This window comes from Pan paniscus, chromosome 19 (assembly GCF_029289425.2).
Source record: "Pan paniscus chromosome 19, NHGRI_mPanPan1-v2.0_pri, whole genome shotgun sequence".
NCBI lineage: Eukaryota > Metazoa > Chordata > Mammalia > Primates > Hominidae > Pan > Pan paniscus.
The window spans coordinates 65566934-65581435 of record NC_073268.2 but is presented as its reverse complement, the minus strand read 5'-3'; the positions used below and the strand labels follow the sequence as shown (position 1 = coordinate 65581435).

The following is a 14502-nucleotide window of genomic DNA, read 5'->3' as shown; positions in this document are numbered from 1 at the left end:
AGAATCGCTTGAACCCGAGAGGCCGAGGTTGCAGTGAGCCGAGACTGCGCCATCGCACTCCAGCCTGGGCGACAGAGCGAGACTCCCTCTCCAAAAAAAAAAAAAAAAAAAAAAAGAAAGAAAGAAAGAAAGAAAGAAAGAAAAAGAAGAGAAAATGGTGGTGCTATTACCAGAAAGAAAGGATGGATACTGAACTGGCAAAAACAGATGTCTACTATGATGGGAGAATCCCAAGACCCAGTCAACTCAGGAGGGAAAAGACACTGAGCAGTTACCACAGGCCTGACACTCTGCTACCCTTCTCCCCTGACAGACAGCAGTGGCCGGCGCCTGTAATCCCAGCTACTCGGGAGGCTGAGGCAGGAGAATCGCTTGAACCAGGGAGGCGGAGGTTGCAGATCGCACCACTGCACCCTAGCCTGGGCGACAGAGCAAGACTCCATCTCGGTGAGGGAACTGAGGCAGAAAGAGGGAAAGTGACCTCCTGCCCATCACACGGCCAAAAAGAGAAAAAACCACACTGGGACCCCGGCAGGCAGTCTGGCTGCAGAGCTTGTTCCTGTAGTCCTGGCCCTGGGCTAGGGCTCACATACGTGAGCTGAGATCTGGAAACCAGCAGCATCTAGTTGATGTTTGAAAACAAGAGATGGATGAAGTCACCCGAAGAGCAGTGATCACCAGCACTTACGGGGCAAGCAGAAGAGACAACCCAGTATTATGTCCCCAGTAACTGACACACTGCAGGTACTCAATAAGTATTTATTGAATTAATGTAAGAAGGAACAACCAGAACAGTATAATAGTAGGCAAACCAGGTGAACCACTGTTTCAAAACTAAGGGAGAAAAAAGTGCAAAAGAGGGGAGTGGGAGAAACGCGGTGGCTCATGCCTGTATCCTAGCACTTTAGGAGGCCTAGAGGCCTAGTGGGGAGGACGGCTTGAGCCCAGGAGTTTGGGACCAGCTTGGGCAACACAGTGAGACCCTGTCTCTATAGAAAATTTTAAAACTTAACCAGGTGTGGTGGTGCTCACCTGTAGTCCCAGCTACTTGGGAGGCTGATGCAGGAGGATCATCTGAGCCTGGGAGTTTGAGGCTGCAGTGAGCCATGATCCCACCACTGCACACTGCACTCTAGCCTGGGCAACAGAGTGAGACTGTCTCAAAAAAAAAAAAAAAAAAAAAAGAGGGGGGTGGTCAACATACCATATGCTGAAGAGAGGTCAATCTCAAGTCTGAAAAGTGACTCTGGATTTGGGAAGAAGTCATTGGTGATGATCAGTTTCTTGGGGGTGTACTGGTAGATTTTTAACAACCAACTCTCCAAAAACAAATGTATCCATGTATATACATCTGCGCCGTGCACTCCTGCCTTGGCGACAGACCAAGACCCTACCTCAAGGAAAAAGAAATACAGTTCCTATTGAATACCATCCTGAAGGCAACCACCATGTGCACAAGACTACAGATATTTACTGATGTGCAATATTTCTGAGAAGTGAGCGTTAAAGTTATCAAACAACAAAAAACAATGAGTCCACTTGTATTACTTCACTACCTAAATTCCAGAAAACAAAAACCAAAACACAATTTGCAAGAACAAAAAAATTTAGCAAGACTGCAAAATAGACACACAACAAGATTATCACAGTCACAACTTCATAACTACACTTACAGATGCCTGTTACTCAATATAACACAAATGAAAATGATCGTCAGAAAGAATCAGATAGGAGCAATCAGGGTGTTGCAAATCCTGATTACGCAGAGACGTTAATCACGTTTCATGCATCTCCAATCATCATGTTCTAATCTGCCCTCCGAAGGAGGAACAGGTAAGGATTATCCCACCTGACGATACACAAGGAAAGCCGACATTCCGCACTCAGTGAAAAAGATTCCGTTACAAGCTAGGGTGAGTTCCTAACGCGTTGGTATGGCAATCCTATTATTTAGCGTCCTTCCAGTTATTTTGCCATATTTGCTCGCACATTTTAAAAAATTTTTTTTTCATTCGGCTGCCGAAAAGGAATAAATTACTTCTTCCCAGAATGCTCCGATCAGTTACGTGCCGGACGCTCTAACTGTACGCACTTTCTATTTACATATCTCCGCCCACTCCCTTCCGCCAGGCACCTACCGTAGTAACCAAAATAGAAGCGATACCAAGTATCTTACGGTCTGCAGGACTAGAAAACAGCGTGTGTTTTTTTTATTCAGTAGTTCAGCCATCTCAATTTTCCCCTAAAACTGTATATAAGTCTTAATGTTACTACAAAACATATTTTATTACAAAGCACTAAATACAATGCGGATAATCCCAGACTCAAGACGTAATTATTCCAACACATATCCTCCAGCAGAAGCAGTTTCCGAGGGGAAAACCGAAGCCTATGCCTTCCTTCTTCCAGGAATACGAAGCGGCCCTTGCCCCTGTAGCCTTCGTCCTTAGGTTCCCGTCATGAAGGTAATCAGAAGGGTTTCTTTTTCAGCCCAAAGACGGTGACGAATAAAGCCATTTCAGTGACAGCTGGAAGGGCACTACCAAGGCAAGTGGTAGATTCAGAAACCCTTTCAATATAAATACCCAAATCTCCAAACCAGAGACCCCACCTCTGAAAGTGTAGGGCAGGTGGCATGGGGGTAGGGGATGAAACTTTAAAAGACTACAGGATGTTGAGTGGATCTGGTATCTCACACATGGAGGAAAGGGCTGGGTAGGGGAAAAACCTTCAGGTTTAGGGCCAACCTTCCTCCCTCATCCCCAAATATTGGATGCTACCACACCTGCAGAAGACAAAAATGTACCAATACGTAGTGCACTCCCAACGCTCGAATATGAAGAAGGACAGGGCCACGGATGCACTACAGTGAGCCCCAATGGCTTGGGAAGGCACCAGATTAAGGAAAGTCTTTGGATCGACAGACAGTGATGGGTCAGAAAAGGCCAGTGGTGGGGCTGGCATCTGTATTCAGGTTCATCCTTGCTCCCTCACCATGTTTCAAGGGCTAGAGTCAGCAGCTCTGACTTCTGAATTTCAGGACAGTCATGTGAGGAGAGACCAGAAGTGACTGCACAGATCGGACCTCAGGCTACCCTACCCCTTATCTGTGGGCCAGCCTGGATCCTTCAGATGAGAGGTAAGAGTAGGCTCTCCTTCTGCTATGCCACAAAGGAGTGCTGACAGCGACTTAATATGCGCTGGAATCAGCCTCCAGTGTCCTGGTCCTCCTGGTCCACAATTCTCTGACCCATGTGCCTCATCTCCTTTGTCTCTTCTGAGTTCCCAGTGCTCGCTTCCGTTGCCTCTTCTGAGTTCCCATTGTGCTTTATATCTTTTGTTTGTTTTTTGACAGAGTCTTGCTCTGTTGCCCTGGCTGGAGTGCAGTGGCACGATCTCAGCTCACTGCAACCTCTGCCTCCCGGGTTCAAGCAATTCTCCTTCCTCAGTCTCCTGAGTAGCTGGGATTACAGGAGTGCGCCGCCACGCCCGACTAATTTTTGTATTTTTAGTAGAGACGGGGGTTTCACCATGTTGGTCAGGCCGGTCTCGAACTCCTGACCTCAGGTGGTCCACCTGCCTCGGCCTCCCAAAGTGCTGGGATTACATGCGTGAGCCATCGCGCCCTGCCTGTGCTTTCTATCTTCACACACTTCTATAGCACAGTGCTTATCACACTGAATTACAGATTTGTATCTACCTCCTCCTCACGGTAAAAAGAAACGGTGGGGTTTTTATTATTCCTATTATTTTTGTAGACATGGGTTCTCACTATGTTGCCTCCTGCCTGCGCCTCCCACAGTGCTGGGATTACAGACGTGAGCCAACATGCCTGGCCAAAAACTGTATTTTACTCTCATTTTGGGATTTTAAGTGCCTAGTAAACAGCAGGATTTAGCACATGGTTGAAGATCTTTGAACTGGAAGGATTGGCTACAGCAGACACTACTATTGTGTCAGGTGGCTGAAGGGAGTCCTGATAGAAGTGGGTCGTGTGGGAAAGGTGGGCAGGCAGAAAGGATACAGATGAGGCTCTGGGTGCTGTTGAACATGGAGACTCCTGAGAGGAAACCGGCCAGCTCCACTGCAAAGAGGCCCAGGGTGACAGAGAGCGCGGCCACCAGCCTGCAGAGAGGAAGTGGACTGGCCCAGGCCTTTGGACTTATTCTAAGACCCCTCCACTCCCACCACCTCTTCGTTCTGGCCACCCCGTCCCAAGAGCTCACTGAATGTCCTGCTTGTCATACTCCTCGGGGGTGAACGTGAGAGGCAGGCAGGCCTGTATGTTGCTGTCCTGGGAGCAGGGCACAGGAAGAGAAGTGAAAAAGGGGCAGGCTGCAGGGCAGGCCTGGGGGCGGCGGGAAACAAGAAAACCCAAGAGGGTAAGACACTGGGAGGGGGCAGGGTAGGACTAGGACCACTCAGAGATGGGAATGGGGACGGATTGAGTGCAGCCGTGGGTCTTACCCGGGACCAGAATAAGGTGATGACGACCACCAGATGCGCCAGGAGCGTCAGGAAGCGAGAGGGCACAAGCCCTGAGACCCGGCCCATGGCCCTCGGGGACAAGGGCGGCGGTCTCTGAGGCTGGAAGTTCAGAGACAGCGACTCCTGAAGTCTCCCCGCAAGCCGACAAATCTAGACGAACGCCTCCTTCCCGCCCGCTCAGGCACCGCCCAGTTGCCTTGGTAACCGTGTACGCGGGCTCGGCGCCGCGTTCTCGGAAAACCTCGCGAGCAGTACATTCTCCGGCTGCTGCGGGTCTCTCAGGGCCAGCGAAGGTCAGGGGTACCCGAAGGCGCTTCTAACCTAACGGCTGGGTACCCGCGCGCAGCCAGGCCCTTTGTTCCTCAGAGGGTGCGAGGTGGCACAGCCCCGCAGCGCCCGATCTGCCCACGCAGGGCCGATGAACGGAAACCCACCCTGGCCTAGCTTGGGGACACCAATGCTTCTGCTGTTGCCCACGCCGGGAGCGGCCCCCAGCCCCAGCTACGCTGCCCAGTTGTGGATCACTTGAGACCGCTGCCACCACCACGCCGGGCTGAGTTCCCCGCCATGCCGAAGACTCAGACCCGCTCCCCTTCCCCTCCTCTGCATGCCTTTAGCTTCCCACCAAGCTGGGCCTGAGAAACAAGGGACCCGAACCTGGAGAGGCCGGTGTTCCTGGACTGCTCTGCAGTCACAGATTGTCACGGAGCCCCTGGTTGTCTGAGGACCCCAGGCCTGAACCTTCCTTGAGGAAGACTGATTTCTTTCAGACTACTTTGCTCAGTTTGGTGAGGGATTTGCAGAGTGCAAAAAATGGCCAGCGTCCTTAAACTAGCATGGGGATAAGAGCAGAGCAAGGTGGCTGGAAAGGGTGGGAGTGGACGAAGGGAATGGGACAGTCCCTGCGTCTCTGGGAGGCTTGGAGCCGGCTGGAAGGGAAACTCAACTCAGATTTCTTTGTCTCTTGGAGGTGCTGGGCCTCCGACATTGCCCAGCTACAGTCCAAGAAGCTCTTATCATCGGCGACCTCATGACCTTTGGGCCTCAGCGCAGGTCCCTGCAGATCTGAAAGTTCTTTAATTGCTGAGTCAAGTCCCATCCTCAAGGAACCTCCCGGCCCATCTCCCAGGAGAACAATCTCTTCCTACTCCCCACTCCCCATCTCAGTGCTTTTAGCCAGTCTAAACTACAAGCCCAAGAGGCATTTCTCATTCCTTCAACAAATATTTTTATATGTTTATTGATCACCTAGTAAGGGTATTCTAGTCAGGGAGATCAACAACAGACATGCAAACAAATAAATCCGTAAGATAATAGGCGCTACAAACAGGGAAAAGCGGGCTGTGCACTGTGGCTCACACCTGTAATCCCAGCGCTTTAGGAGGCCTAGGAGGGCGGATCACCTGAGGTCAGGAGTTCGAGACCAGACTGACCAACATGCTGAAACCCTGTCTCCACTAAAAATACAAAATTAGCCGGGCGTGGTGGCGCGTGCCTGTAATCCCAGCTATTCGGGAGGCTGAGGCAGGGGAATCGCTTGAACCGAGGAGGTGGAGGTTGCAGTGAGCCGAGATCGCGCCATTGCACTCCAGCCTCTGCAACAAGAGCGCAACTCCGTCTCCAAAAAAAAAAAAAAGAAACGCTAGAATTATAATTCTATAAAAATAGGGCATTTATAATTCTATTAAAATAGAGCATTTATTTTGTTTTATTTTATTTATTTACTTTTTTTGAGACGGAGTCTCGCTCTGTCTCCCAGGCTGGAGTGCAGTGGCGCGATTTCGGCTCACTGCAAGCTCGGCCTCCCGGGTTCACGCCATTCTCCTGTCTCAGCCTCCTGAGTAGCTGGGACTACAGGCGCTCGCCACCATGCCCGGCTAATTTTTTGTGTTTTTAGGAGAGACGGAGTTTCACTGTGTTAGCCAGGATGGTCTAGATCTCCTGCCCTCGTGATCCGCCAGCCTCGGCCTTGCAAAGTGCTGGGATTACAGGCATGAGCCACCGCGCCCAGCCGGACATTTAACCTTAAACTTTATTTTAGAAACTTTGGCCAAAAATTGGCCGGGAGCGGTGGCTCACGCATGTAATCCCAGCACTTTGGGAGACCGAGGCAGGGAGATCACCTGAGGTCAGGAGTTTCAGACCTGCCTGGCCAACATGGTGAAACCTCATCTCTACTGAAAAAAAAAAAAAAAAAAAAAGTTAAAAAGTTAGCCAGGTGTGGTGGCGCCCGCCTCTAATCCCAGCTATTCCAGAGGCTGAGGGAGGAGAAGTGCTTGAACCCGGGAGGCAGAGGTTGCAGTGACCCAAGATCGTGCCACTGCACTCCCGCCTGGGAAACAGACCAAGACTTCGTCTCAAAAAAAGAGAAAAGAAATAAAAAGAAAATGCACTCTGGGACCAGAAGCAAAAGCCCATGCCTGTAATCCCAGCACTTTGGGAGGCCAAGGCGAAGTATTCCTTGAACCCAAGACTTTGAAGCCAGTCTGAGCAACATAGTGAGACACCTCTCTCTGTTAAAACAATAATAAAGGCCGGCAATGGTGGCTTACGCTTGTAATCCCAGCACTTTGGGAGGCCGAAGCGGGCGGATCCCCTGAGGTCAGGAGTTTGAGACCAGCCTGACAAACATGATGAAACCCCGTCTCTATTAAAAAAAAAAAATTAGCCGGGCATGGTGGCACACACCTGTATTCCCAGCTACTCGGGAGGCTGGGGCAGGAGAATCGCTTGAACCCGGGAGGCGGATGTTACAATGAGCCGAGATTGCGCCACTGCACTCCAGCCTGGACAACAGAGCAAGACTCCAACTCAAAAAAAAAAAAAAATATATATATATATATATACACACACACACACACACACACACATATACATACATAGATATCTTTTTAATAAAGTTTTAGGCCGGGCGCGGTGGCTCACGCATGTAATCCCAGCACTTTGGGAAGCCGAGGTGGGTGGATCATCTGAGGTCAGGAGTTCAAGGCCAGCCTGGCCAACATGGAGAAACCCCGTCTCTACTAAAAATACAAAAATTAGCCAGGCATCGTGGCACTCTCCTGTAGTCCCAGCTACTCGAGAGGCTGAGGCAGGAGAATCTCTTGAACCCACGAGGTGGAGATTGCAGTGAGCTGAGATCACACCACTGCACTCCACTCTGGGTGACAGAATGAGATTCCGTCTTAAAAAAAAAGTTTTAAACAATAAACATTAATATTTTCGGAGTCTTATATTGTATTATTAAGACAAGAAATTGGAAAAAAAAAAACGGAATGATTTATAGGATTGAGGGTCCCTAAAATGTTGAACTCCTATATATTGAAACTATGTAATGACATTTCCATATAAACCATCTCTTTAAAAGACAGCACAGCCTTTTCTTCATATTGGAGACAATGTAATCACCAAAACTTGCTTTTATCCCCATGAAATAAAAGATTGTGATTTTCTAAACTTTACTGAGGAGTTACTATTATTATTATTATCTTTTTTTTTGAAAGGAGGTTCAACAAAGTCTCTCTTTGTTTTTTTTAGGCAGGGTCTTGCTCTGTCACTCAGGATGGAGTGCAGGGGTATGATCATGACTACAGTGACCCTCGACCTCCCTGGCTCAGGTGATCCTGCTGTCTCAGCCTCCGGAATAGCTGGGACTACAGACGCACGCCACCATGCCCAGCTAATTTTTGTATTTTTAATAGAGACCGCGTTTCACCATGTTGGCCAGGATGGTCTCCATCTCTTGACCTCGTGATCTGCCCGCCTCAGTCTCCCAGCACCCAAAGTGTTGGGATTACAGGCGTGAGCCACCGTACCCGGCACCCCCCCCTTTTTTTTTTTTTGAGACAGAGTTTTCACCTTTGTCGCCCAGGCTGGAGTGCAATGGCATAATCTCGGCTCACTGCAACTGCCGCCTTGTGGGTTGGGGTGATGCTCCTGCCTCAGCCTCCCTAGTAGCTGGGATTACAGGTGCCCGTGACCATGCCCAGCTAATTTTTGTATTTTTAGTAGAGACGGGGTTTCACCATGTTGGCCCGGCTGTTCTCGAACTTCTGACTCCTGACTTCAGGTGATCCACCCGCCTCGGCCTCCCAAAGCGCTGGGATTACAGGCGTGAGCCGCCACACCCGGCCAGTTCTTTTCTTAACTGTTGGACCCCTTCAAAGTTCTGAAGATAGTTTCAAACCTCCCTGCTCTCAGGATGGACAAGGAAACCCATTAAGTTTTCTCCTTTGAAATGACCCCCATTGCATTTGATTCCTAAAATGAGTGATAGTAATGACACCTAATTTACAATGAGAGATGAGCTTCCTGTATTCTCCAATGCAGAAATTACAGCATAGCAAGCATTCAAACGTTCTTAGGAGACAAGATAAAAAGACTGAAGGTTCAGCCTGGGCAACATGGCAAAACCCCGTCTCTACAAAACAATACAAAAAATTAGCCAAACATAGTGGTGCACACCTGTAGTTCCAGCTGCTTGGGAGGCTGAGGTGGGAGGATCACCTGCACCCAGGAAGTGGAGGCTGCAGTGAGCCATGATCACACCACTGCACTGCAGCCTGAGTGCCAGGAGTGAGACCTGTCTCAAAAAAAAAAAAAAAAAAAAAAAAAGACTGACGAACTCTCCATGCTTTTCTTCCCTCTGTCTGCAACTTACATGCATTTTCGACCTAGACCTTCAGAGGTGAGCTCCCCCAGTGAGAGATTCATCAAATATAACTGTTCACAGATGAAAGAAGTTGTCATAGGCCAAAAGTGAGGAAAATCCAGGACCTGCTTTTGCAAGGTTTTCCAAGGTCTCTGAATAGAAGGAAGTGAAAGAGTCAGCTACATGAAGATCTAGGGAAACAGCATTCCAGACAGAGGACATAGCAAGTGCAAAGATGGTGAGAACAAGCCAAGTGTGTTTGTTGAACAGTAAGGAAGGCAGCATTTCAGAAACCTAGTGATGGAAGGGGAAGAAAAGTTCAGTGTGAGGTTCGTTAGGTAAACAGGGGCCAGATGAAGCCAGGCCTTGCAGCTACAGGGAGGGACATGGTCAGGTTGGTGTTCTAGATGATGACTCTAGTTGCAACATGGATAATGGATTTTAAGCAAATTTTATTTTTATTTATATTCTTCTTCCATTTTTTTTCTTTCTTTTAAGCAGATTTTAAACAGAAGGCTAATAATTATCCAGAAGAGACAGGATGAGGCTTGGACAAAGGAGGTGGAGGGTATCAAAAGATATTTAGAAGATAAAGGAAGTCTGGACTTGGTGCTGTGGGTGAGTGGGAAAAAGGGAGGGTCAGGATGGCTGTTAGATTATGGGGGCTCTGACAGCTGGAGGTCTGAGGCATTCTGCTTATAATAGGCCTTCTGGGCCAGGCGCAGTGGCTCACGCCTGTAATCCCAGCACTTTGGGAGACCGAGGCAGGCAGATCACGAGGTCAAGAGATTGAGACCATCCTGGCCAACATGGTGAAACCCCATCTCTACTAAAAATACAAAAATTACCCAGGCATGGTGGTGTGCACCTGTAGTCCCAGCTACTTGGGAGGCTGAGCCAGGAGAATCGCTTGAACCTGGGAGGCGGAGGTTGCAGTGAGCCGAGATCGAGCCACTGCACTCCAACCTGGCGACAGAGCGAGACTCCGTCTCAAAAAAAAAAAAAAAAAAAAAAAAATAGGCCTTCTGCATAGGGGACTTACTATATAAGTAACAACGGGGTAGTCACATTTCATGTCCTGAACTGATAAACAGTGAGTAGCCTGTCCTGTCATTTTCCATGACCTTGGTTCACAGAAGCCTGCCCTATAGAGACGCTGTTTCTGCCTGCTCACAAAACTGATATTTAGAGCCAGCCAGTGGCCATAGGAGGTACTGCTGGTGACGAGGTGTCCCCCCCAAGTGACTACTCACTCCAGGACTGGGACCCGCAAGTACTAAGATTTGAACTCTTAATAAAAGGAGTTAAAAATCGTTTTTTTTTTTATCATGGACAAATTCAAACATGACAAAATAAAGAAAATAGCCGGGTGTGGTGGCTCATGCCTGTAATCCCAGCACTTTGGGAGGCCGAGGTGGGCAGATCACGAGGTCAGGAGTTCGAGACCAGCCTGGCCAACATGGTGAACCCCAGTCACTACTAAAAATACAAATATTAGCTGCATGGTGGCAGGTGCCTGTAATCCCAGCTACTCGGGAGGCTGAGGCAGCAGAATCATTTTAACCTGAGAGGTGGAGGTTGCAGTGAGCTGAGATCGTGCCATTGCACTGCAGCCTGGGTGACAGGGCAAGACTCCTTCAAAAAGAGGGGAGGGGAGGGGAGGGGGAAAGGTGAGGGAGTGGGGAGAGGGAAGGATGGGGGAGCCGAGGGGAGGGGAGATAATGAACACTTCTATTCTGCTTCAACAATTATCAACACATGACCAACTTTGTTTCAGGCATACCCTCCCTCATAGCACACACCAGGTTATTTTGAAGCAAATCCTAGACGTCATCAAACAGTTCAAATTGCCCAAGTGTCTCCTACATACTTCTTTTTTCTTTTACAGTTTGTTTGAATCTGGGTCCAAATAAAGTCCACACATTGCACCTGGTTGTCATGTCTTGCTCATCTTGGGTCCTGCCTCCTCCCTACCCCCTCACCTCCTTTCTCCTTCTTTTCTTTTCTTGCAATTTATCAGTTGAAGGCATTGAGCCATTTCTGGGCCTTATCCTTGTGATGTGATTTAACACGTTCCTCCATGCCCTGCATGTCCTGTAAACTGGTTCTTAGATCCAGTGGTTGGTTAGTCTCACGTTCAGTTTTCTGGTAAAAACACATCATGAGTGACGGTTTGTTCTCCTGATTCCATTGCATCAGGACGCCTGCTTTTCCCTGTTTTTCTAGTGTTTAGGCTGAGCATTGGGTTCAGGTGTAGTCAGACTAGGCAACAATTATAAAATTCCCCGTCCGTTTTTCACCTAATGGTTTAGTTGATCATCACTGCCTAGCTCTATTATTTCATTAGGAGTTGCAAAATTGGGATGTCCTAATTCTGTCATTCTGCAGTAAGAACTTGCCATCATCAATTTGTTTACCATGAGATACAGGTCATACAGGAAAGGCAGGATAAATGTGTGGGTTTTTTCTTATGATTTACCAGTTTTCAGAAAAATGAGTTGGTTCTCTAGCATCTTGCAAAAGTAATTAGTTGTTTTTAATATCATTATGAACTTGTACATTTTAATATCTTTTGTGTGTTTCAATCCATTGCAGTTATTCTTTTTGATGTTCAAATTGTCCCAATTTTGGTCGGTGGGAGCTTCTTCTGGTTGGTGCCTAAGCTTTCTTTCTTTTTTTTTTTTTTGAGACGGAGTTTCGCTCTTGTTGCCCAGGCTGGAGTGCAATGGCGCGATCTCGGCTCACCGCAACCTCCGCCTCCCGAGTTCAAGAGATTCTCCTGCCTCAGCCTCCCAAGTAGCTGGAATTACAGGCATGCGCCACCACACCCGGCTAATTTTGTATTTTTAGTAGAAACAGGGTTTCTCCATCTTGGTCAGGCTGGTCTAGAACTCCCGACGTCAGGTGATCCACCCGCCTCGGCCTCCCAAAGTGCTGGGATTACAGGAGTGAGCCACCGTGCCAGTCTCCGTCTCCGTCTCCTCCTCCTCCTCCTCTTCTTCCAGACAGAGCCAGACTCCATCTCAAAAAAAAAAAAAAAAAAAAAAAAAAAAAAAAGACGATTATCTGACTATTCGGGTGGCAGGGAGATTAGAGAGGAGCCTGCTACAACAATCCAGCAAGAGAGGCTGAGGGGTTGTCAGTGGGATGGGGAAGGATGGTTGACAGGGGGATTATTGAGGAAATGGAATTGACAGGATGTGGTGACTGGAAGTAAGACGGTAGGGGGAGGGAAGAATCAAGGATGCATCCCCCAGCCTGGGCCTGGCCACTCTCTGGGAGTGCAGAAAGACTGGAAGGAAGTATGGCAGGGTCAAGTGAAGGTATCAGCAGGCACTACACATCTGAGTCCAGAGGTGGGAGCGAGATTCAGGAGCCCTTAGCAAGCAGGAAATAGCTGAATCCGTAGAACATGTGTAGCATGAGGAGAGAAAACCTTACCCGAGGAAAACCAGGATTTACAGGGAGAACAGAAAAAGAGATTGGAGCTGGGCGCGGTGGCTCACGCCTGTAATCCCAGCCCTTTGGGAGCTCGAGGCGGGTGGATCATCTGAGGTCAGCAATTCGAGACCAGCCTCTCCAACCTGGTGAATCCCGGTCTCTACTTTAAAAAAAAAAAATTAAATTAACCGGCACCACGCCTGTAATCCCAGCTACTCGGGAGGTTGAGGAAGGAAAATCGCTTGAACCCGGGAGGCGGAGGTTGCGGCGAGCGAGAACGCGCCACAAAGCACTCCAGCCTGGGCGACAGAGTGAGACTCCGTTTCAAAAAAATTTATAAAAGAAAAAAAAAAAGAGACTGGAGCGGGGAGCCAGTTAGGAAGGGCCAGCAGACTAGTGTCAAGACAACCATGGGAAATGAGGCTCATGGAGAAGATGTTGCCTGGAGTCGGTTAAGGCCAGGCCTGAGAAAGCCTGTTGGCTTTGACATCTCTGTGGTCCCTGATAACTTTCGAGAGAGCCACTGTGTAGAAATTTGGCTTGGATGGAAAGGAATGAGATACAGGCAGGACCTCTTGTGCCATCTCGGCCTATTGAACTCCTTTCATTCTTCTAGAAACAGCCGGGCGCTGTGGTTCACGCCTGTAATCCCAGCACTTTGCGGGGCCGAGGCGGGCGGATCACGAGGTCAGGAGTTGAAGACCAGCCTGGCCAACATGGTGAAACCCTGTCACCACTAAAAATACAAAAATTATAGCCGGGCGCGGTGGTGGGCGCTGTAATCCCAGCTACTCGGGAGGCTGAGGCAGACTTGCTTGAATCCGGGAGGCGGAGGTTGCAGTGAGCCGAGGTCGCGCCGCCGCACTCCAGCCTGGACGACAGAGTGAGACTCCGTCTCAAAAAGACAAAACAAAACAAAACAAAACAAAAACAGAAAAACAACAACAAAAAACTTATGTTGGCCGGGCATGGTGGCTCACGCCTGTAATCCCAGCACTTTGGGAGGCCGAGGCGGGAGGATCACCTGACGTCGGGAGTTCGAGACCAGCCTGACCAAGATGGAGAAACCCCCGTCTCTACTAAAAGTACAAAATTAGCCGGGCGTGGTGGCGCATGCCTGTAATCCCAGCTACTCGGGAGGCTGAGGCAGGAGAATCTCTTGAACTCGGGAGGCGGAGGTTGCGGTGAGCCGAGATCGCGCCATTGCACTCCAGCCTGGGCAACAAGAGCGAAACTCCGTCTCAAAAAAAAAAAAAAAAAAAAGAAAGAAAGAAATACTGATGTTTGTGGTGGTCAAAATTAGAACAGAGATTGCCTCTGGCAAGGGAGGAGTGGGGATCCGTAGAGAAGGGACAGACATGCAAGAACCTTGAGCGAGGGAAATGTCCTATATGCTTTTAAAGAGTTGTGATTTGCGCAGGTGTATGTATTTGTCAAAACTCATCAAAATATAGACAAAATTTATGTGCCCTCCAACAGTTGAGATACCGATACTTTTCAAAAGTTTTACATACCGATCTCAGAGCTCTTCCCTGGACCGTTTAAATCAGAATCTCCGAACCCGGGGGTTGTGCGTGGGTACATTCGAAGTCTCCGCAGGCAGTTACAAAAGTGCAACCGGGGAGGAGACCTGCTGCTGGGGGAGCAAATCTCTTACCACTTCAGGTGCCCTAGGCTCTGGCACTGCTCTGTCACGTTCCGTCTGGTTCCCATCCTTCCATCCGTTTCTAGGCAGGTCCGTCCCCACTGGGCTGTAAGCTTTGGGATCCCCTGGCGATCAGCTCGGGACCCTCTATCTGGGCGTTGGCAGGACGCCGGGGGCCGGGAGGGACAGACCGCTAAGCCTGGATCCCATAGTCACTGCCCTGGGATGCCACTAGCCCGGCTCGTCCTACAGGGCTGCTCGGCGAGCGCAGATACGA

General features: G+C 49.1%; 1 protein-coding gene and 1 non-coding gene across 8 annotated transcripts; both read right to left on the bottom strand.

The window, feature by feature from the left end:
• Nucleotides 1–745: 745 nt before the first annotated feature.
• TMEM107 (transmembrane protein 107) lies at nt 746–8569 on the bottom strand. Of its 7 annotated transcripts, none has more exons than XM_008971310.6 (5): nt 4468–8569; nt 4227–4348; nt 4025–4143; nt 2807–2882; nt 746–2539 (listed from the first exon to the last, which is right to left on the bottom strand). In XM_008971310.6, exons 1-5 carry the CDS (start codon nt 4552–4554, stop codon nt 2470–2472), a joined length of 474 nt encoding a protein of 157 aa, XP_008969558.3. In that variant the 5' UTR covers nt 4555–8569; the 3' UTR covers nt 746–2469. The 7 variants fall into 7 exon arrangements, with proteins under 7 accessions (XP_008969558.3, XP_003818105.1, XP_008969555.3 ...); XM_003818057.5 differs by having other exon boundaries at nt 2786–2882; nt 4025–4125; nt 4227–4294; nt 4468–7867; XM_008971307.4 differs by having other exon boundaries at nt 2786–2882; nt 4468–4700.
• On the bottom strand, nt 1723–1856 carry LOC112437636 (U8 small nucleolar RNA). Its single transcript, XR_003026197.2, has one exon. It is a non-coding gene; the product is annotated as a U8 small nucleolar RNA (small nucleolar RNA).
• Nucleotides 8570–14502: the final 5933 nt, after the last annotated feature.